The sequence below is a fragment of the Euprymna scolopes genome, chromosome 1 (genome assembly GCF_053919585.1).
Source record: "Euprymna scolopes isolate OS-2025 chromosome 1, ASM5391958v1, whole genome shotgun sequence".
Taxonomy (NCBI): domain Eukaryota; kingdom Metazoa; phylum Mollusca; class Cephalopoda; order Sepiida; family Sepiolidae; genus Euprymna; species Euprymna scolopes.
The window spans coordinates 43685285-43709507 of record NC_136482.1 but is presented as its reverse complement, the minus strand read 5'-3'; the positions used below and the strand labels follow the sequence as shown (position 1 = coordinate 43709507).

At 36.9% G+C, this 24223-nt stretch overlaps 1 protein-coding gene across 1 annotated transcript in view; it reads left to right on the top strand.

The window, feature by feature from the left end:
- The window catches only part of LOC145294102 (allurin-like), a 72110-nt gene that overhangs the window by 16674 nt on the left and 31213 nt on the right, over nt 1-24223 (top strand). Inside the window, exons 2-5 of the mRNA XM_080141220.1 lie at nt 1705-1827; nt 3889-3979; nt 22504-22649; nt 23834-23928. Coding sequence (XP_079997346.1) covers nt 1705-1827; nt 3889-3979; nt 22504-22649; nt 23834-23928 — 455 coding nt within the window. The remainder of the gene's footprint in view (nt 1-1704; nt 1828-3888; nt 3980-22503; nt 22650-23833; nt 23929-24223) is intronic.

The window sequence follows — 24223 nt, the reverse complement described above, 5'->3', positions numbered from 1 at the left end:
ACTAGTCTAAAACAAAACAAATGGCGCTTTTGGAAAATGTATGTATTTTAATTTGCTACAACTTGCTATGTTAAAACTGCGTTAAAACAAAATGAACTCAAAACTAAGCGTGAAATGTTGGCTTAATTCGACGAATAAATATTCCCCGTCAAAATTCTGGTGCAACCAGATCAGAAAAAATCTTTTTTCCTGGCCTAAATTGCATCAATCATTGATGCTAGTTTTTATTTCATTTTCTTTATAAAACTTTATTATATTCTGCAAAATGATAATAAAAAAACAAGCAACAATCTATAGTCCTATAATCGTTTTTGTATGTGCTGAAATTCATATTAAAACCTTTTTTTTATTTTTCTTTGAACAAAAAACAAAACTTTTTATATATAGTTTGTATATTCATTTAAACATTTATTTCAATTAATTTAATTAAGTATTTTTCTTTTTCTCCTGAGATAATCGTCTTTATCAAACTATTACGTGTAATTATATTCATGGAGATATCCTACATGATTTATACTTGATGTTTACGTAAAACGGTTATTTAAAACTCAAACCCTGTTCTTGCATTTATGTATGCGTATATATATATATATATATATATATATATATATTTATATATATATATAGTTAGTTAGTTATAAAATATATATGGCGATTAAGCTACACTGAATATTCTGCGTAGCTTAATCGCCGTATATATTTTATAGCTTACTGACTAGCTCTACCTAAGTATTGAGCACTTTTGAAGTAAATATTTAAAGTTTACGCATAAATTTATACTTTCGTATATTAATTTTATGTGAGTAAATTAGGTAGTTATATATATATATATATATATATATATATATATATATATATATATATATATATATATATATATATATATAAGATATGGTGCCCACAAAATTCATATGCCAGTTTTTTAGTTTATAGACATGGGACTTTGTATATTTGGTATTCAAACCCATGCGAGACTTTATATTTTGTTTTTTAGCCGAGACAAATCGGAACAAAAGTGTGGAAATTTTTTAAAATAATTTGAATTTTCCAAGTGAAGGTTACACGAGGGCATAACAAATATGCATGCACAACGTAATAATTATTGGTTCATGTTTTAATTTTCAACTTCCAGCAAACTTGCACTCCGGCTCAGCATTTAACGTCAAAGGAAAAAGTAAATCGCAAGCTAAACGTTTAGGTTTCGATTATCGGTGGTGGCGCAGGAGTCATTATTTATAAACTTTTAAAATCATTACAATATATTGGGTCCAGTATAATATAATAATAAATACGAAATCTGCATTAAGTGAAACAGCATATTTAAGCGTATTTTACGAGCGGGAAATGCCGGGAAGCCTACTTGTTTTACTCGAAAAAGATATAAAAAGCTTGGGCACAAAAACATTTTATAAACTTATTGAATATGGAGTAACATATCTGCGAAAGGATTATAATGCCGGCAAACAAGAGTAGCATTTCAAACAACGTTTCGATGGCTCATTTTGAAATGGACAGAATATATACACCTGCACAACATCAGTTTTCTGATTTACTTAGCACATTTTAGGCAATCAATCCACCTCTTCTTGCTGGCTGTACATGTAAAACAGGATTAAGCTTCGTTTATTACACTGTTTGTCTGTTTGTTTCATTCATTTGCACAAACTATTGAAAACAACGCTCATGTATTATTATTCGTTTCAGGCGTGTCCGCCGAATACAAACTGTCCGATACCCTTCGATGAGAAAATGAAGAAAGAGATATTGGAGTATCATAATAAAGTGCGTTCCAAGCCTGATCCACCAGCTAAGGATATGCAACTGCTTGTAAGTGTTCTCTAATAATAATTAGTCGACGTACAATCATATTAAAGATAGACAATCAGTAATTCGACATTTTACAAAATACGTTGTACATGTTAAAGGATTTTTAATTAGTTAAGCCGACAACCAGCACTCGGAGTCATATAAAATGTTTAAAACATCGATAAAATTTGTTTTACTTTAAGATATAAATAACTAAATTATACATGCCACCGCGGCTACGAGCAAAGACGCATAATAATTATCAAAGTTTCACAGGGGACATATTATAGTTTAACATGAAGCTGGATTTAAGCAGCATCAAATTGATAAAAACTTGTAAATTCTGCTTTCTACATTATACTGAGTATATACTATTCAGCATCGGGAGAAGAAATAGTATATCGCTTAAGTCTATCAGGACATTTAAACAGCAGTATTCATTATTAATATTTATAAGTGTGTCCGCACCCACTCTGCAGGTCTGCATATGTTAATAGTGATATCATACGAAAAAAATAAACAATCAACAGCTTACGGAAATGAAATGGTAATGTGCGATAATTTATGAAGATCAAGTGGGTTAGGTTTCCAAGTGCCTATAAAAAGTCTTCAATAAAAATCGAGCCATATATCCATGCAAAATTTCAACCTGCGTATAAGCTATATATAAAAGGCAACCAGACCCGTTTTTACCAGGATGGTTCGAATAAAATCGTATATTCATGACTAGATGGCTTCTACGCATGCGTCGACACACGCAAAAGACGTCTTACTTGAATTCGTTTAAATACTATAAACCCCAACCTGCATTCGTCCACGCGTCTATGGCTCGATGTGTTAAATGACAGTGTCGTTACCTTAAGAGTTCAGGTTCAATCCCAGTTATCGGATATGTTTTTTCTCTCGATTTTTAAACATTTGATAACAAAACAAGGTTATAAATATAATTTTTTCGCTTTTTACTGTGTTTTTTTGTTTTTGTTTTTTTCCTTTTTTGCAGTTTTTATCCGATTGTTTTAAAGAAGTTTTACGTCCGTTCGCTGTTTTTTCCGATTTTTTAAAGAAGTTCTGTACCCCCCCCCTCTACACACACCTCCAACACCCCGGAAATGCCGGGTACTCTCGCAAGTATATATATAAAAACAACTGCTCGTTCTACGTTTTGCCTGTAATGAAACGAAGTGATTTTATTATTTTTTCATGTTATTCCATGACACATTCCTAAATTCAATGTAGGACTCTTTTATTATGCTCATTAATATAAAATATTTTTCACTAACAGATTTTCTGTTGATTTTATATAAAGAAAAGTTCATATTAGCAATAATTCTCACTGGACTAATAAATATTTTAATATTAATTGTCGCTCACCACAATATAAACATTTTTTATGACATCAACATCATGAGCCAACTGTAAAATAAAAGTGAAATTTGATATCCCAAAATCGTCCAAGAAAAGAAATTAGATGCGTTCAGCATGCAATAGACAACAAGTCAGATACCACACAGGCAAGGTATCTTGAATAACATATAAAAGATGGCTTAACTGGTCCGGACATGCATTAAGATTGACACCAAAGAGAACTTATTTAAGGAAGTATCCATTACATTATAAAACATAATATTTTAAAGGTTTTAAACAATCCAAACAAATCATCAGCGTGTCATAAGACCAACCATGCATTGTTATCATTCTGATTAGTTTCTGATGATTAATATGGATTTTTTAAAGTATTTACAAGGCAGAGGAACTACAATTAAACTATAATAGTCTCTGAATTCTAACATATAGTTTGTACAAAAATTATATATATATATATATATATATATATATATATATACACCTACATCTCACTCTCTGTCTGTATGTACCTAGAGAGAGAGAGAGAGAGAGAGAGAGAGAGAGAGTGAGAGAGAGCGAGTACGATTTTAAAGAATTGCAATGCTGAAATAAAAGTAACAATCGTAGTTTCTGTTATTGCACTAGGTTTTTATTAATCCCAATGATTTGTGAGGAGGGTTTTAAAAAGTAATGTTTTTACACCGTTTTTCATTTTTTTGTTTTCATTTTGCATTTAAGTATTGGGATGACACAATGGCTGAAATGGCTATGAACTACTCTGCAAAATGCATCTGGGCGCATAACAGTGCCGCTGACCGACGTTTTAATGGTAAGTATTCGGCACCACATAAGATCATTTTTTATTGTTGCATGTATGTTTTTTTAATTATTCAAAAATGTACACTCGACGTCTTTTAATATACATCTAAGTAATCGTTTTATGTATGACGTATATTATATGTCTTTAATCCGTGCTTTCTTAGGTTTAACAGCTTTCATTAAAATTACCTCACGTGGAAATTAATAAATATATTTTAAGAGAGCTATCGAAAATCTCTCGTTTGTCATCTTTCCGTAAATACTATTTACCCTAACAAATTATTGCACATACACAGTAGAGTTTAAGAATCCAATTACAAACGACTAAGACCAAACAATTATTTATCATTTCTCTTTAAGAATTAGGAATACAAATTGTCTTTTCTTTCAAGAATTTTTTTTTTCTTTATAATATTTCCAAACATTATTTTATATTATTTATTTTGATAACAATGAGTCGTTTTGATCGTAATTATATAACAAATGAATTCGGTACTCCAATGATTTATTCTAAAACGGGAATGGAACTGCCTGGTAACATTCTGTTAGGTCTTCTGACAGTTGAATCAAAATTACTTCTGGACCACTAACCCCTTCTATCCAGTCATGGCTAACGACAAATTTGACAAAAAATCTGTGGAGATTTTTCTAGTTTCTTGACAAGCATAAATGTTATCCATAAAAACAATTTCCTTTTTCGAAACTATTTTGGTAAAATTGATAATCGATGTCACAAATTATATATATATAGCTTAATTCGTTATTATTTTTATTTTTAATTCGGAGGAGATTTTTTTCTCTTATTCTTAATTTTTAAAGAACCTTTTTTTATTTACTAGACTACCCGTGACTCGTTGGGTCAGTATATTAGAATAGCTATGGAATTTATGTATGAGCGTGACACTTGTGACGGAAAGAAATTAGTTTTTGTAACCTAACAGAAACATATCTATGAAAATATCTTAAAATAAAAAAAAGAATATAGATAGATTTCTATGAGTCATTCTTTTTATAATTGTTTATTTTGGAAAAAGAATAACAACAAATCTTCACAGCCATTGAATTATAAGTGGTTCGCCATATTTACATGTAAATGTGCATTGAACAGATACCATAATACTTGAAGTTACATTCACATTTTGATATATCCTTTAATTTTAAACGCGAAAAAAAAACGGGACGCTGAAAACCTGCACAGTAAACCATATGTTTTATTGTCGAGTAAATCGCCGCTGTAAAATGCTCTTATGGTTGCCAACGGGTTAAAGTAGATTTATTTTTAAGAAAATTGTGTTATAATAACTTAAACCTAATACGGATATGGACGATGTAAAAAAAAGCAGAAAGTTTAACAATTGTTTATTTGGATAATTTAAACGCGAAAAAAAAATTGGGAGCTGAAAACGTACACCGTAAAACAGTACGTTTTATTGTCGCGTTGATTATTTAGTATAATATATATCATGTATATGAAACAGGTCGATGATTATACGTACTATTTGTAATCACGTTTTGCGTTTGGTTCCCATATCTTGTTTTTATTTTTTATTCAATAGATTTATTCAATAAATTTTTATTCAATACATTTATTTAATAAATTTAAGATATTTGCTTTTCTAAGGACGTCCGTTTGTTTGAACGAAACCGGTCCAGCGATTTGTGTCTATTTGTTTACGCCGGAAGCGTATACCGGATATTGGGTTACAACACCCGTTATAACGTCATTTGAGTATTATAATTATATAGATTGTGTTATCCGTTTCTTACACTGTATTTAGTAGTTTTCTTTGGCCATGTAAACTATAAGTACGCCGATCTAATTTATAAGTTGTTTTTGAAAAACTTCTTCTCCAGAATACATTGTTTCCCTTATTTTTCAACGCCGATACCTGGGAGAAGGGGGTATAGGGTTAGAGGAAAATAATTAAAACTAATGTCCTCATATAATTGCATCCCCACGAAGGCAGAGTTAGTCAGACACAGGGCCAATTTTCCATGTCAGCAAAATCCATCATCCTATACATTATAAAAATTTAATCGGTGTTGTCCAGGATTTATTAAAATGATTATTTTGTAGCAAGTTAATTGCCTGTGAAATAAAATTTCTTGATCATGTATTAAATTAAAACGGTCACTTTTTACGACGTGACCCAGCGTCGTTTCACCCCTGAAAAAATTAGGACTTACTTTTTGGGAGCCTAATACGTTGAAACAGTCTTTATAAATAATATGAAGGAAGAAATTTTGAAGAAAAGCAGAGTAACATTTTAGCGTGAGGGATAACCTTTCTATATGAATTAAACGTGAAATGAGCACCCACTTTATAGTCACAAAGCGTTACACGAGGCATGAAATCTCTAGCATTTTTTAAAGTTTGGCAATGGAGGGGGGCAAAACATTACAAATACATGTTTTTTTCGTTCTTTTGATGGTGGGAGGGGGGATTACATTTTAAACATAAAATAACCATGAATTTAATTATTTATATGAGACTTTCGCCTAACAATTTTATAAACAAAACGAACCTCAAAATATGACAAATTCAATTTGTTTGTGGGGGGGATTACATTAGAAATATAAAATGACAAACAATTTAATTTAATTGCTTTCGAATAATTTTTTTTTAGATCTCACGGGCATTCGCAGCTATTTTTACTGAAGCAAAAGTTGTCATAATTTATTTTTACTTTTTTTTGTTGGTTGGGGTTCTTAAAAGTGCTGAATATCCGGAGAATAGTTTCTTCTCTTGTAGCCATGGCTCATGCACTGACTTAGTCCACGATACATTATTCTTTACATTATACTGTTGAGAATCTATTGTTGTTCTATATAATTATTTGTAAATATTGTCTTCACTTTAAGTTCAAAATGCAGAAGTAAATTATCATGGTGCATTCATTTTGATGAGGCCTTTATCTTATGAAAACATCTGCAGTTAATTTTTTCGGGAGTCGTTCCTGGTGATGCAGTCATAAGATTTCTCAAATCCATTTAGGATGTTAGCTTGTAGCAAAGTGTGCACTTTCGTCAAAATCGAACCGCCTCTTTTAATCGGCTCTTTCGATCATCGATTCTCAATGATTATCTAACGAATTTCGATACAAAACCTACGTAAATACACGTATATATATATATATATATATATATATATATATATATATATATATAATATATATATATATATATATATACCCGTGACTAATGTGGTATCCGGGAGTGGAAGAACTGATAGACGGTAGAGGATCAGGGGATAGATATGAGAATTGCATACCTCCGCCCGATCCTTCAAAGGCAGGTTTCCCAAGGCCAACAAATGAGATGAGACCTTGACCGCTTCCAATACTTCCGACCAATTTTTCTCCAGCTGGAGGCCGGAGCCAATCCAGACGCCGAGTTGCTTGCACGGCTCATTGGTCCAACCAAAGGGTCCCTGAAGGGGCATACCCGTCCAGGCACCGATACATAAGCCAATAGACTTAACGTAGTTAATTATGGCCCCTGTAACCTTAGCATACCGACTTGTTTCTATGTCGACGACGCTAATCTCGGCACTGCTCGTTACAAGCACGGTCACGTCGTCAGCATAGGCGGTATACTTTACCGGGGTAGAGCCACCTGGCAAAGTAATCCCGCGAAGTACCGGATTCACCGTGAGCTGGCGCAAATATGGCTCCAGCGCCAGCACATACATCATTGGGGATAACGGACAACCTTGACGGATCGATCTTGTTAACATAAAGGGCTTCAATCTCACCCCATTCACTTCCACCAAAGCACCAGGGTTGGCATACAAGAGGCGAATCCAAGAGCGAAACTGGGGACCAAACCCAGCCGAGCGAAGAACAGCCTCTAGGTAACGATGGTCTACTGTGTCGACTGTTTTGGACTGATCTAATTGATTAGCGCGGCTTCTGTGTTGATTTTTTCTACGATCAAGCGTATCGCGTGCAAATTATCTTGAATCGCCCGGCTCTTAACAGAACAAGTCCATTCGGGAGTTACTAAACGGTATAAAACAATCTGCAGACGATTTGCTAAGATCTTGGCCAAAATCTTTAACTCTGTGTTTAACATAGTTAAGGGCTGGAAATGACCTATCCCATCCCTCCATTTTTATATTTGCGTAACAATTTAATGATCCTCTCTGTAAAGTACTAAGGTATGCACCCGTTCCTAAGCCAGGAGTTAAAAAGTACAGTCAGCAAAAGAATAAAAATGGGCGACACCTTCAAATACACCTCGTAGGGCAGACCATCAATCCCAGCGGTTCTGTCTAGCCCGACCTGTTTCAAGGCCTCAATGAATTCTTTCTCTTTTATGCTACCTTCACACCTAGCCGCTTCGGTCGCATCAAGGTGAGAAAAGTCGGCAAAATAGGTGTCAAACTGTTCAATAGTCAGACCGGGCTCCTTGGTAAAAAGTTCCTGAAAATCAGTTCGAAAACCCTCCAAGATTCCGTCATCCGAAGTTACGGTTCGTCCGTCCGGCAATGTGACATTGACAATGTGTCGATCAGCAGAACGTCGAAATTTCTCCGCACGCAGTGACGCGGTCATATTTGTTGCTCGTTTGGCGCTCTTTTTAACCTAGCCCTTACTAGTAATCCCTGGTCCTCCCTGTTATGCAAGGAGTCCAGTTCAGCCTTAACTATAGTATAGCTAGCACTATTCCCCTCCTTCACCGCCCTTTCTAATCTATCTTCTAATGCCACTTTCCCTTCTCTAGAATTAAGGTTGAGCCGGCGACTAAAATCAGCAGCGAATGACCTAATGGCTTTTTTTTTAGGTTACCCCACCATTTATTCCGATAATAGCCCCCGTCAATTTTTTTTTTTTTTTTTTTTTTTTTACACAGTGGTCACCACTTTGTTCCCGGAAGTTCTTCGCATCGAACAACGAACTTCCAGTAACTAGCCATCCTAGGTTTAACACTATCTAAGTTTACTCGAACCCGGACAAGCCTATGATCCGAATAAACTATATTATGAAATCTTGGATAGTCTATAAGCCCTAGGTTGACTCTCCTTACTAAGAACCGATCGATGTAACTCGAAAGTTGCACCGAATCGGAGCCGCGTCTATCTGTCCAAGTCCATGCTAAATCCCCGGCTTTTTCGTTTGGAAATTTATCGACAAGATCAAACTTGTCGGCAAAGTCTCGAAACGCTTTAGCATCCCGGTTCTGAATAGTATCCCTTGTGGTATTAACCCCACGATCTAACTCGGGATCCAGGACCGCGTTCTAGTCTCCCGCTAAAACTAACCGGCGAGACGAATTCATGAAAGGCTTGATTCGCCGAAAAAAGGAAACTAGCTCAGTACGGTTATTGGGCGCATAAACCCCAATAAAACGAAATGCCACATCCTTTACCACAGCATCCAGAACTAGCAATCTCCCCTCTGGATATGCATAAATCGGGCCACACGATACATCAAAAGTGCGCGCAACTAGCTAGGTAACCCCCTTGCGTGGGTATCATAATGTGCTGAGTAGAGCTGAAAGTCTCTAATGAGCACATCCTTATAGTCACTTGGAATAAAGTGAGTCTCCTGTAAACAACATATATCGACACCGAGGCGTTGAAGGTCGCGTGCAACCCTCAGACATTCAACGTAGCTAATCTTAAGGAAGCTATCTTGATCTACTTAGGCTTGGGCATCCTGACCGAACATAGACGGTGTCAAGACACCGACAACTGGCCCCATGGATCCTGTGGTCATCTCAATGGTGATTGACCCGCCAGGGGATAGACCGCTGATGTCAAGAGGAAAGGTTAGTTTAATGGCCCTATACAGTGATGGATGCATTTTGATAGGGACCCGTCCAACACATGATTCCTTCTTTTTTAGAATGTCACTATCATTTAAAAAGAAACGGCTGGAGGAAACAAATTAAAGGCACTATTTGCTTCCTCTATCATTGTCCACACTCCACTGGCCTCCGCTCTGGGTCTTGCCACAGTCAATATTCTTGGGGCTTTGAGGAAGTTTTCGGGATTAATGATACCTTTTTTTAAAAAATATTTTTTAAAGCTAGCAGGTTTTTATAATCTTTGTTTTTGTGAGCCTTCATCATAGTCTCTCTTTCTGTTGTTATTTGGCAAACTGATTTGCCTGTAAAAAAAGGAGGCATTTTTTCCGGGATTCTCTCTCAGAAGAGGGGCTCCTTTGCCTTTTTTTCTGACTGGGTGGGAGGGACATATCTGTTTTAATGGGAGAGGGGGAAGGGGTGCTCTGAGGCGTGTTAGCAGGAGTGCGAAAGGGGAAAGGTCTCGGGCTTCTCTTTTTGGGAGGAGTGCCTAGAGAGGTCATATTTTTCCCTCTAGTCGGGGGTGTAGAAATTATTGGGGCTGGGAGTTTTTTAGGGGAGCGTTTTTCCTTTTGGCTTGGATTAGGTTTCTCTGGGGACAGGGACTCGGGGAAGGGCACGGGTATTCGTTTCTACGTTTTTCATCCAGGGATTCTTTCGATTTGAGTAGTTCTTTAAATTTATTACCTCCGGGATCTTTGCTTGTGCGTATTTCTTTTTTCTGTTCCTTTGTTAGGGATTTTGCATAGGTTGGTGGTGATGATTTTTTGATTGGTACAGTTTTCCATTTACCTTTCTCTGGTGATACTGCTTCAGTGTTAAAAAACAGCTTCGATCTCGTCAGGTTATCGACTGGGAGGGTTAGTTTCCTCTATCGTCTCTGTTATTTTAGATCCAGGTTGTGCGTCCGGATCTAAGTGCGGTAATACCCGATTTTTTTGGTTTCTTGTCGTTGTTGTCTGCTTCTTGGGACACGTATAAGTTAAGTGCCCCACTTCTCCACATATCCAGCAAGCCGGACGCCTTCCTGCCACCACTATCGGTAATTGCTCCTCCCTCTTGCGCTTCGATTGTAGTAGGTAAGCCGCTAAATATTCCTCTGGTATTACACTTGGGACTTCGATAATGGAAATGGTTGTCCGTCTCCGTCCCAGATATTCCATCCTCAGGATGTGTCTGGAGTAATGATCTTGTTTTTAGAGAGCTTGATACAGCCCTCTTCAGATTTGAAAAGGGCTGCCCAGGTGTTGTAACCTTTTGTCTTAGTAATCCTCTCTGCTCTCATCCCTACAACCGCAATTAACTTGGTTACGGTGTCTTTGGTCGATCTGACCAGTTTTTTGGTTTTCCTGTCTATGAAAAAAAGTGATATTGTCTTTTTAGCAAATTCATCCAATCTTAATTGTTCCACAGTAATGCCGTTTGTGGTAACATGCTCCATGCATTTCTAAGCTTAGGAACGATTCCACGTCTATTTTAATCGCTGGCGGCTTCTTCCAAACTGCATTCTCCACCTCTTGCTTTTCCTTGGCAGGCTTCGACGACTCACAGCTGGAAGATGACATGGCCGATGGATAGAAAAAAAAACGAGAAGATCCGGCACTTAAATAAGTAGCAACGGTGGAGGAGAAGGAAGTGGAATAACAAATTTAACAATAGATAACAATAATAGTAAAAATAATAATAACAATAATAATAACAATAATAGTAACAATAATAATAACCGAATAAAGCGCAATAGATAACATATACGATCAAAAAAACGAACTAATGGGATAAATATTTATTTTCAAAAAATACTAAATTTTTACAAATATTTGGCACAAGGCCGAATATGGTGGAGGGGGAAGGGCGGTCTTCTCTCTCTAAACCAAATAATCTAAACTAACTAGTTCCTACTGTCACTCAACATTTACCACAATACCACATTCATACTATACATCCATTAGCGTATAAATCCTCCGTCAGTCACCATAAGAACATCATCCCATGATAAACTAATAAAACCCATAAGAAAAAATAGGGGTTTGGGATATAAAAATTTTATAATACAAAGATAAAAATGAAGTAGTAACAAAAGACCCCCCCCCCTGTTGCTAAACTGGGGCAGGTGCGCTAGTTCGTCAGTCGAAAAGGTGATGCGGGCCCGAACGCTTTATTTAAACACCTCTTACGAACCTCTTACGAACACTTCGAAAGGAACCCGCATCTCTCGCGAATCAAGCGATCTGTCAGCTAAATTGGGGAGGGGAATGGGACTAAAAAAATTAAAAAAAACGGGACAAACTTAAAAAGGGCCTAATGATCTCTATCACACACTAGTTTGGTTATGAAGGGTTCTCCTCTGGGGATTTCATCTCGGTTTTAGGTCGTTTCATGGTGGGAGGCTTGGGAAAACTTGTAGAAGTTGTGCTTCCCAAGTGTTGTCCGGTAAGTCTTTTGGGGTTTGGTGGAGGTTTCTTTATGGGGCACTTAGACATAAGTTGCCCAATCTCACTGCAATTCCAACAAGTTGGTCTTCTGCTAGCAACTATTATGGGAAGTTTTTCTTCTCCAACCTCAAGGAAGTAAGGAAGGTTTACACAATTTTCCTTATCAAGGAGGATGTCGAAGGACAATATACCATGGAACTCGTCTACTTGTACCGATACCATTTCGCCGAATTTTAAGAAGAAGCGCCGAGATGTTCTCCTTCGATGTGGTGCGGAACATGAAAAACGGAAACCGTAGTCAGACGTTTCCCCATATTATTCAGTTCTTAAAATGTATTGTGGTGTAATTATTTCTTTTTGTGAAATGGTTATGCATTCTTCTGGTGAATTGAGAAGCACATTCCATGTATTATAACCCTTACACTTTACAATGCGTAAAGGTCTAAATTCTGCTGAAGCCAAAAGGTTGATGACGATGCCTGTACTTGCTCTTATGGCCGTTTTCGTTTTTCGGTCCACTACAAATAGTGTAAGGCACTTTTTTCGAATTTTCTCCAACCTTGGCAAGTTGACAATCAAACCTGTATCGGTGACGAGCTCCAGGCATTGTTTTTTTTTTCTTTTGAACGAAGTCTTTGACAGTGATGTCTATTTTTTTTGTGGGGGGGTAGACCAGATGTTAGGCATAGAAGGTGTGACGTTTTCCGACTCCATCGTATCGATGATAATGGGGGTCTGGCTCGCAGAAGCGGCCATAGCCGGACCGTTTAAAAAACGGTTAAGAAAAAAGTCCAAAAAGCTGTTAAAAATAACAGTATAAAAAGCAGGAAAAAAAGCGTCGTGTAGAAAAAATCCGGCGTTGATAAAAATAAAAAGAAAAGGAGAGAAAGGAGAGAAATCTCTTACAAAATGACGCACCCCGCAAGTCAAAAGTCGCAGTAATGGGGTAGCTATTTATTTGGTGTCCACCACACCAAAATGTGGCAAAAGGCCGGATGGTGGAAATAGACAAGCTCCCCTTAAGGAGGGGCACTCTTGCCTCATAAAAATTTGCCTGGGTACCCCCGTCGGCATTCTCAGGTAGGGTCGCCTCAGGCGACAAGCAATTAACTTGCCCCGCCAGAAAGCCCGGTGGCAAGGCCTGGGAGGGTTGACATCCTAGGTAGTACCAAGGCGGCATACCTCAGTCCAATAGGTGCTGTCCGGTTCCCGGCCCCTCACTGCTTGGCTGAGTGTCAAGAAGGTATCTTTGACGAGTACTACTACCCTGTCTCCCTGCAGCCTAAGCCGCTAGGAGACACATCCCATCCTTACGACGAAGTAATGGGGTATGATCCCACACAGTCGGACGATTCTATTTATAAACGATGCTGCTAGGAACTGACGAATCGAATTAATTCACGTTCTGCTACCAACCAATCACAAACCTGAATTGCTTCATAAATATTAAACCCGTTCTGAAGCAATTTCACATGTTTTTTTTCCGTCTCGACACAGTAAGAATATTTTTTTCTTTATGGAAGTGTCTACTGCAAACAAGTCACCTCTCAGGACTTTTGTGTAACAACGAACCATCGGAAACTGTTCTGTCTACTGCAAACCAGTCACCTCTCAAGACTTGTTTAGAACAACGAATCAACTGAAAAGTTTCTGAAACTAAACATGGATTACACTTCTAGAATTACCCATAATTTCCAAGGGCAAAAGGCTTTTTAAGAAATGGACCTGTTCGCACCTATCCTTAAGAACAACCGCGGAACGAACATTATTGTCGCTTCCAGTAATTAATTTGATTATTCTACCAAGATTCCAAAATTGTCTGGTTTTGTTGGGAGTCTTAATAAGTACTATCTCTCCAACAGATAACTTAGGGGCACAATTGCTCCCGATTTTGACATAGATTTCTCTTAGTGACAAGAGGCAATCATTATGCCAGATATGTCTGAATTTTTCAACAAATTTATTCTTCATTTCGAGGGAATGTAATAAGGCAGTCCTATTTGGAGGGTCAGGACATAATTCTGATGCTGAATTATGTATAAGCAAACGAGGTTGATATCCTGCTTGGAGAAAATGATTCAGAGTTAAAATACTAAAGTATTTATTGGCAGAAACAATGTAATTGACGAGTTTGTCATTTATTGCCGTTTGCACATCAGAGAGTACAGTCAGAAATTTATAATAATCCAACTTTCTTCTGACAAAAGTTTCCTCAAACATTGTTTGACAATTTTAATTAGTCTCTGCTAGGCTCCCTTTGTCAGGTAGAGTAAAGGGGAACTGTTCGATGGACGATGTGTATGGATTTAAATTGTTCCTTCAACTCGTCCGATTCGAGCATGTTCGATAACAATATTCCGGACGCAACAAATGATTTCGCGTTATCGAAATTTACACGCGTAGGGATACAAAATAAATGGGTGAATCTAACAAAGGCCAGCATAAAAGAGCTGGTGCTCATATCCGGCAATAATTCCAATGGAATCGCACGCAAACTCATGCATGTAAAGAGTAATATGTACCTTTTAACTTCTACCCCTCCAACTTTAATAGACATTTGACCGGTGAAATCCACACCGACTTGTTTTAATGGGCGAACAAAATTCACCCTATGAGCAGGCAATACTGATTCTGCAGGTGCCTTACAAGGCAGATAATTTATTTTTTTGTATACGGTGCAAGTACGCACGAATGCTTCTACGGCTTGTCTCCCCCGACGAATCCAAACCCCAGGCAGCCTTAACTTACTGAGGGTTGAATTAACCCCCATGTGGCAGCAGTTAAGATGAGCTTCCTTAATCGCCAGTTTTGTTAAGTAATGATATTTTCCCAACAAAAGGGGAAACTTGACCTCGAAGGGCAGATTATCAGAATTCTGTATCCTACCTCTGGTTCTAATTAACCAATCTATATCAAGGAATAACCATAAGGCAGTTACCTTAGGGAGAGGCACTTTCCCGGATGGTTGTTTCAAGTAACCTAATTCCTGAGGGAAAGCCTCCATTTGCATATTTGCAAATAGCAATAATTTGGCCATATTAAAATTGTCAGCACTACGGTGACATAACACATCATAAAATTTCAACACTTTTCCAAAGACGCTGATTGCCTTAGCTATACTGGAATACATTGTAATATTCAACGGTGAGGTATTTTCAGAAGGATGTGCCTCCTGATAGTACAAACATGATATCATTTTTTTATTAGTTTCGTTTAGACAAGGTAAGGGTGAGATTGGCCAATCAATGCCATCTCTATTGAGCTATTCCGGGCCATACATCCAGAAACTGAATTACTGGGAACATTTAGAAGTATTTATACCTCTAGTTAAAAGATCTACCGGATTTTCCGACGAAAAAGCATATTTTAATTTTGGTAGAACGCAAAATTTAATATTAATATCTTCTGAAAATTTTTTGATCTCTGCGATCCTGTTTTTAATGAATATATTTTTCTTGGATCCTTTACCGTTCAGGACCTACGAGAGGGCAACTTGGGAACCAGATATCAGGAAAAAAATTATCAATATTAAAGGGCCCCAGAGCACCCAAAACTTGAGGGGCTACCTTAAGGCCTATAAACATAGCCAATAGTTCCAAAGTGGGAAGTGACTTCCCTTTGATTGGGGCCACTCTGGCTTTTGCGAACAACAAAGAACAATTCGCTCCCGGGTTCGCATACAGGGTGAATCCGTACGCGTTTTTTCGATGCGTCACAGAAACAAATAAATTCGACAGACTGATTTTATGACAATACAGGAAATTCAAACTTCCCCAAGTCATTTAAATCCTTGGTATGGGTTTGTCACAGCTTATTGAGCTCTTCGGGTATCCGATAATACCGCGACAACTAGCTTTTCCAGATCGAACTGACAATGATCTTCCCCTGTATCGTGACGGGAGAAGCATAGAAAAAGGCTAATACACTCCTTATATTTATGAGGGTGGATTGAAGCCTTTCTTCTCCGACTCCGCAGTTGAACGAGAGGTAGAGACGTTGCTCAGTCTCGACTCATTGGGAATTGATAAAGAAGCAAGTTATCGGCTGTGCGCAAGGAAAAAATAGAAGAGTTCAAAAACTCCATCGTATGGGAGGAGGGGAAATATTAGGTAAACTTACCGTGGCATCATGATAGGATCCCAGTGGTAAAAAGTGACTTTGCGACTTCCTTAAAGGTAATGGAGAAAGTGGCAGAATCATTAGAAAGGAAGGGAATGTATAGTGAGTATCTCCAAGTGTTTGAGGATTATGAGGAATGTGGAGTAGTGGAGCAGTTTTTGTCCCGCCTAGGAAGCATGAAGATTATATTTGGGTTCCTCATGAACTCGTTATTAAGGAGGGAACTGGAGTGATGACAAAAATTCGTCCCGTATTCAACTGCTCCCTGAAACGTCGAGAGGGTATGTCAATTAATGACGCTGCCTACAGAAGCGTGAACTTATCTGCTAAATTATTGGATTTATTGCTCGTACTCAGGAAAAATGAATATGCCCTTCTATGTGATATAAGAAAAACCTTTTGACAAATTCACTTTAAGTCGGAAGAGGATAAAAACAGATTTTGTTTTTTCCTTAAAAAATATGACAAATTATATACTTATACGTACAAAACAATTATATTTGAGTTCAATGCAAGTCTCTTCATTCTGAACTTCATTCTGAACTTCATTTTGAACTTCATGCGGAAAAACATGCAAAAGATGCAGCATCGCATGCTATTTTCAACACTTTTTATGTGGATAATCTTGACGCTACCAGTTGTGACGGAGAGACCCTACTTGCTGTTGCATTGAGGGAGGGATTTCACAATTAAAGGGAAGCGAATCTACCTTATTCAAATCTTTATTCAAAAAATGTCGGCGCTCGCCAAACGGAATTTAAATAACTTATTTTTTTATTACATTTTCACCCCAAACAATGGACATTGCCACTTTGGTGTAGGGGGCTACTATCAGGGGTAGCATCTACTGGGGTACTATGTAGGAATTTGTGCAGCAAGGTGTCTGTTCACGTTACACTTGCACTTCTGCACGTCACTACAGTTGGGGAAGCAGGGACCCGGAATGGAATTCCAAAGTCTAGCGGTTCTGGGGAAGAAACTACTGGAATAGAAAGATCTTTTACATCTAGGGATCTCTACTGTGTGGGGGCGAAGATTTAGTTTCCTGTCGGGTTTGTCGAGGATGTTTACGTCGTGGGGGCACAAGTTTCTGCAGTTCGCCAGAGCATTCTCCATTAAAATACTTGTAGAACAGGCAGATAGATGCAACATTTCGTCGATAGGACAGAGGCTGAAGCTCAGATGCCAGTTCAGGGCCTATCAGATTGGCGACTCTCTTTTGAACCTTGTCTAGGAGCGAGAGACTAATAGCAGATGCACCAGGCCAAATATGACAGCAATACTCCATACATGGGCGAATGGTGGGCTTATAGAGGTACAGGATACTTTCGGGTGTTAGTAATATTCAAGCTCGGTAGAGTTGGCCATTGCTGTTGGTGCTAGAGAAGGTTTCTTGTATTTATTGAAGTTAACTAGTTTAGTCTTGGCGGCATTGAACGTGACCATCCATTTTTGTCTCCATTCCATTACAGATCCGAGATCATCCTCTAGTGTTTCTGCCATTTCTTTAGATATGTGTTCATTTGTTTTCCTGTCATGCCTGTTATAGAGTGTGGTGTCATCAGCATATATACCCATCTAAAAGGCAATTTTATCGGGGAGGTCATTTATGAATATTAGGAACAACGGAGGTCCAAGGATAGACCCTTAGGGCACTCCCTCATTTATATCATATTGTTTAGATGTACGACCGTCGAGGACAACCTGGATTTTTTCTCTTATCTAAAAAGGATTTAATTATCTTTAGTATTCTATCAGTGATACCGTATGATCTAATTTTCCTGAAGACACCCTCATGCCATATCCTGTCAAAAGCCTTAGATATATCTAGAGCTACCGCTCTGTCTTCCTCAGCTTTGTCCAGTGAGTGGTATATACGTTCAGAGATTACAGTGAGGATGTCTGCTGTTTAACGGGCTTGTCTAAATCCATATTGTTGGTCAGTACGAAGTTTAGCATCTGTATGGGGATTGACTAGAGCATGGTTAATTAAGGTCTCAAATATTTTGGAAAAAAGTGGGAGGAGTTTAATGGGGCGATAATTTAATAGGTCCGTTCTTTCTCCAGAATTATTGAATACTGGTACCACATAAGCAGTTTTCGAACAGCCCGCAAAGCAACATTCATTAAGGCATTTGTTGTATAGTTTGGAGAGAACTAGAGCTACTTCAGCTGAACACTTTTTTAATAGCACAGCTGGGATGAGATCGGGTCTGCATGCCTTTGAAGTGTCTTTTATGATAGCTTGCACCTGGGCAGGGGTGATTTTCAGATCGTCTAGCGTGGCGTCTGTCCGCATAGGAAGTCAGGTAGGGGGTGTAGAGGGTCCAGTGCGGAGTTTGCGGTAAACCGACTGGCAAGCATGTTAGCTTCTCAGTTGCTGAGCAAACAACCTCGTGATTGTTGGTTAGTGGGGGAATTGTTGATTGCCCATTATTTACTACACTGTTGTAGATTTTCCAGAAGTCATGAGTTCCTAATTTTTGTGCTTCGATGCGTTTTTTAGTGGTTTCAGTAAATTCTCTTTTAGCTGTCGCTATTTCTTTCTCAACGTTACTTCTAGCTATACCTCTATATACTTCTGTCTGTTTGAACTAGACATGTCGGTTAAGTCTGTGGTATGCAAGCTGTCTCTAGGTGTTCGCCCAGACAACGAGTACATAATTTTAACATTTTGCCTCGAAGGTAGGAACCTTACTAGAGTTCTTAATCGGATGATCTGTAATTTTGCACAGTTGACATAATAAAGTGGCATGCCCTTCACGTAAGGAAGAAGACACCATATTGGATTTCATCTTGGGTGAAGAAGGCGCCAATTTTGCGCGCAAATATCCCGCCGAACATCGAGCGGGGCGGCTGATAAATATTTGAATAATATTATGTCCCATGTGTTTGAAATTATGGAATATTTATCAGGACAAGTTGTTTAAAACGGGAAAATATTGTCAACTTTAACTGAATATGTGAGCGACTCAAAAATTCAATTGCAAATTACTGATAACTTCTGACTAGGCATCGTTTACGAAAAGAAAGCATGCGACTCTAATGGATTAAATAAAGTTGACAATATTTTCCCGTTTTAAACGACTTGTCCTGATTTTCTTTTTACTATATTTTACTTGATTTTTATGCACATATTTACTTTTCACATTAAATTGTATGAACCACTTACAATGCCATACATAACCTGAATTCAAAAATATACGACTAATTAATAACTTCTTTTGCGTGAATATTTAAGAGGTGATCTCACGGGAGTACATAGCGAAGGCTGGTATATGGGAGTCTGCCACTTTTGCTTGCATGGTAGCTTCCTTCAGTCTTGATAGATTATAGATACCCACTGTAAGAGTCGCTGCATTTTTAATTTTTGCAGCAAGAGAAAATGTAATTGGTATTTTGTTGCACTTTCAAGATTTGAAATATTTATGAATTTTCTCATTATAAAAAAAACGATTATTATATTGATGATAATTTTTAGACAGAGAAATAAACTGAATTGCACAAAAACATTAGAAGGAAAATGTTAAATCTGGATTTTACCTAAATCTAATTTAAATCTAAAATCTGTATTTTATCAATAAATCATGTCCTAGTTTTATGTAAGATAATTAGATTAATTTTAATTTGCAAAAGAAAAATCGACATGGTAAAATATCCATAATTAGCAAATTATCAATACATTTTGCAAACAACAACCATTGTTTTCTTTTAATAATATTAATAAGAAAAATGTTTTATTTCATTAAAATAAATTATTTTACATATATACCACTATCCGCCGGTCACTGACATAAAAAATGAAATCAATTTACAATGTGATCATAATCCAAATTTATTTGGAAAATTTCCCATAATTTATTAATAGAATTGGATAGTTTTGCATTTTTTTCCTAATGTGTAGTTCATTTTATTATTTTTTATATAAACATCGCAACTTATCAAGGCAAACAGTCCACTCAACGATTAGGGTTAAAGAGTGTACAGTAGAAATTGGAAAATATAGTAATCGTTAGTAATGGAAATTCGGTAAATTTGTTAACTTATATGGAACGGCTCATCAAGAACTTGTTTACGTTAGACTTGAAGACAACCATATTGTAGTCAGCTGGAAAGCAGGGAAACGGAAACAATTCCATAGGCCTTCGGTTCTTAGAAAGAAGCTTTGTTCATGGAATCTACGTTTAGGTTTAGGCACAGATAAAGAGTGGGGGAAATTATTGATAATGTTTTCTGCTAGACGGGTGTTTCTTGTGAAAGTTTGGCGAGGGGGGGACCATATTCGTCCGTCAAAATATTAATCAATGCAAAAACTGTTATTATGACGAAATAATTAATAGATATTTTACATCTTAAAATCTGTAACAAAATGCTGATTACATTTTCATTAGTGCATCACATCACATTAAGTTGAAATAAAATAGTATTTTTTAAATGCTAGTAACTTTCTTTTTATAGTGTAATAATAATAATAATATATTTTTTTTTTATACAATATTTTACGGTAAAACATTTTGTTGAACATTGTTCTGGTGAGGCAGACATCTTAGATCAAGAAAATGTTTAAATTCGCTATGGTTTAAACATTGTTTTAATAATGGTGATTGTGAGGCATAGAAAAAAAATAAAATATGTGAAAATTAAAGATAATTACAAATAATGGTACTTGTGCATTTAACGCACCAAACGTAACTCAACATCTGCTCGGTTTTTTCCGGCGCATGACATCAACAGCCGGATAAAACCGAGCGTTGGCGATGAAATAAAAACAACGCCACAACAAAATAACTGTACAAAGAAATTGTAAAACGTAGAAACATAAAAAAATTAAATGAGTAAAAAGCAAAAACCTACCGTTCATTTATGTCTTTTTTTATTAATATTGTTTGAAATTGTTTTGTTTTCAAAATAAATACATATAAAACAAGCTTTTTTTTTGTTAAATAATAGGACACTTTTTTTTTGTCTAAACTGTTTTTTTTTCAATTTTTAATGTAAAAAAACATATTGTCTATGTCTTAAACACGTAAAAGTTATTATTTTTTTTGCAGCCCTTTATGTCAAATAAATGGAAAAGCCTCAATAAGGACAATAAAAAATATGGGGGGGCAGGAACAAGGATTATTGGTACATTTTTTTTCGCCAGAAACAAGGACGTTTTTTGCCAGAAACAAGGATTTTTTTATTTATTAGTGGAAGGAAGGTTTCGGCGTTCCTATTTGGTACAGTGACCACGAAACCTTCCTTTTCGGCAGGGTCGTATCCACCGAAAACCCAGAGACCGGTGTCAGAAGTTTGTCAACGTTGTGTTTTCTGCGGTTAAAAACGGATTCGTCGATTTCTATCGTATGGCCTGGGCCTCCAATCTGCCGGGGATTCCTAAGAAAATAGTCCCTGCATATATCACGCAGGAAAATATTCCAATCCACAATTGTGTGGCGAGAACGTAACCCACATTCGCGATGGAGATTTTTTGTAGATGCCATCTCGAACGCCCATAAGTATATTATTTTTATTATACATGCGATGGTTAGTCGGGATTTTGAGAAGAAGGTCCCAATCCTAATGGAGGTCCATCGACGACATGTTACATTTCTACACCTCCAACCGTAACCGTCGGAAAGGCTTGTTCTCTTTGCAAAGTACACAATCCTGGCCAAAATGTAAACACTTTTTCTCTTCTGCCAACAATTTCCGTTGCTGGCAAAAGTTTAGTGCAGCCTCTGGGGTCTGGAGCTGGTCCGCAAGGTTTGTAATATTCATTATTATTTCGTCAGTTATCTTTTTAAAACAAACTTTTTAAAACTCTCTTCAAATAAGCTTTTCTTGAGTTGTGACACTCTTCCAATTGATAGCGAAATTCCCGTCTGCTTAATCGGCAACGCTCGATTATATCCGGCTGTTGACGTCATGCGTCGGACAAAACCGAGCAAATGCTGAGTTACGTCTGGTTCGTTAAATGCACAAGTATCCAAATAATAATTGCCAAACAATAAAAATACAATACATATACCGAACTGTTGGTTTAAACCTTTTGAAACAATTTGAAACTCTTACTATCAGAGTATTTATGTCGTTAACAGATTCACCAAACAAAATTGTGTCTAATGACTCGTATAAATTAATGTTTTTATTTTCTGTTAACATTATTATGATGAGTATTTATTTCTTCTAGGATATCTAAGTATTGGACAAAACCTATGGGGCACTTCTGGCGGGAGACCAGAAAGCTATTACAGCCCAGTTAGAGCTTGGTACAATGAAAAAAGATGGTTCACATATGGAAAGAAAACAACAAAAGTTGTTGGACATTACACACAGGTATTTACCATAAAAATCTATATTTAAAACGCTATCTGCCTTTACCAAGGTAAACATAGGGGCATGTATTGGTACTCTATGCAAAGCTTATGTAAACTAGTATTTATATTGAGAGTTTTTTTATTGTGCATATCAGGACAATTTTATGGTGAACGAAGATGGGTCTAGTGCAACTAAAGGGATTGACGCGAAGGTTCAAAGGTCAGCTGTCTTGAAAAAAACACGCTATTGCAGGTTTGGCGTTGACTTGTTATAAATGGAAATTGTGTCACGTGTGCGACTGGAGTTTGATGTACACACTTATTCACATGACTACATTTAGCACATTCCCACACATCAACAGGATTACATTTAACATACGCACACACAGCCACAAGAATATATCTAACATATACACATCCATCTACAGTAATACAGTAATATATTTAATGTAGCACACACACAGAGTTCGGAAATTATCTAAAAAAGAAAGTTTTAATAAATTTATTGATTTTGGTTTTGTTTTTCTCGTCAAACTAAGCATATTGAAACATAACAGGCTAATATTTGATATTAGACTTAAAGACAACCATATTGAAAGCAGGAAATGGAAGACAATTCCACAGGCGTGCAGTTCTAAGAAAGAAGCTTTGTCCATAGAATTTATGTTTAGGGTTAGCCGAGATAAAGAGTGGGGGTAATTATTGATAGTATTTTCTGCCAGACGAGTGTATTTTGTGGAAGTTTGGCGAGGGGGTACCATAGATTGAAGCTCAGTCGAACACTTTCCATGAAAATAACGATAAAGCAGAAACAAACTCGCAACATCTCTTCTGTAAGAAAAAGGTTGTATCGGAGAGAAAATAATATCTTCTACGAGGCTACGAGGTCTATTTTGAACTCTACTGAGGCAAGACAAGTCCTTTCTAGCAGCTCCTGCTCAGATATGAGACATTATATTTATTCTATTGCAGGTCTGTAAATATGTAGGGTGCCCTCTAGTGTAAGTAATTCTCTAGAACAGTAGAACAGAATTTGGCAAAAATTACCTGTCATTTCAAACACCTATTCATCCAAAAAATACAAGATTAGAGATAAGAACGTGATTTTAGATTAGCCTGCTATATGACTTAACATTGCTCATAATGGGTTTATTCCTATAAAAGTATTTCGATATAAAGGACCTTTTTGTTTTATATTTACAGGTGATGCAAGCGAAGTCAGCTCGGATTGGATGTGGCATGGCTCATTGCCCCAATTTCAGACTAAAACACATAGTCACTTGCCATTATCTGAAAGGGTAAGTAAAGTACTATCTTTATGATTTGGAAACAGCACAGGTGCGCATGTTCAACCCTCCCAATCACAAGCCCTCCATATATATATATATATATATATATATATATATATATATATATAATTAAATGAATCGTTGTTGGCATCGATAAATAAGCACATTTTTTCCGATTCCGATATCGATACAGATATCCCTAAAAATGCCGATATATTCGATTCCCGGTTCCGATTTCGATTAATCGTTCCAACATACTGTGTATGTCTATTCATATATATACATAATATATATGTAAATGCAT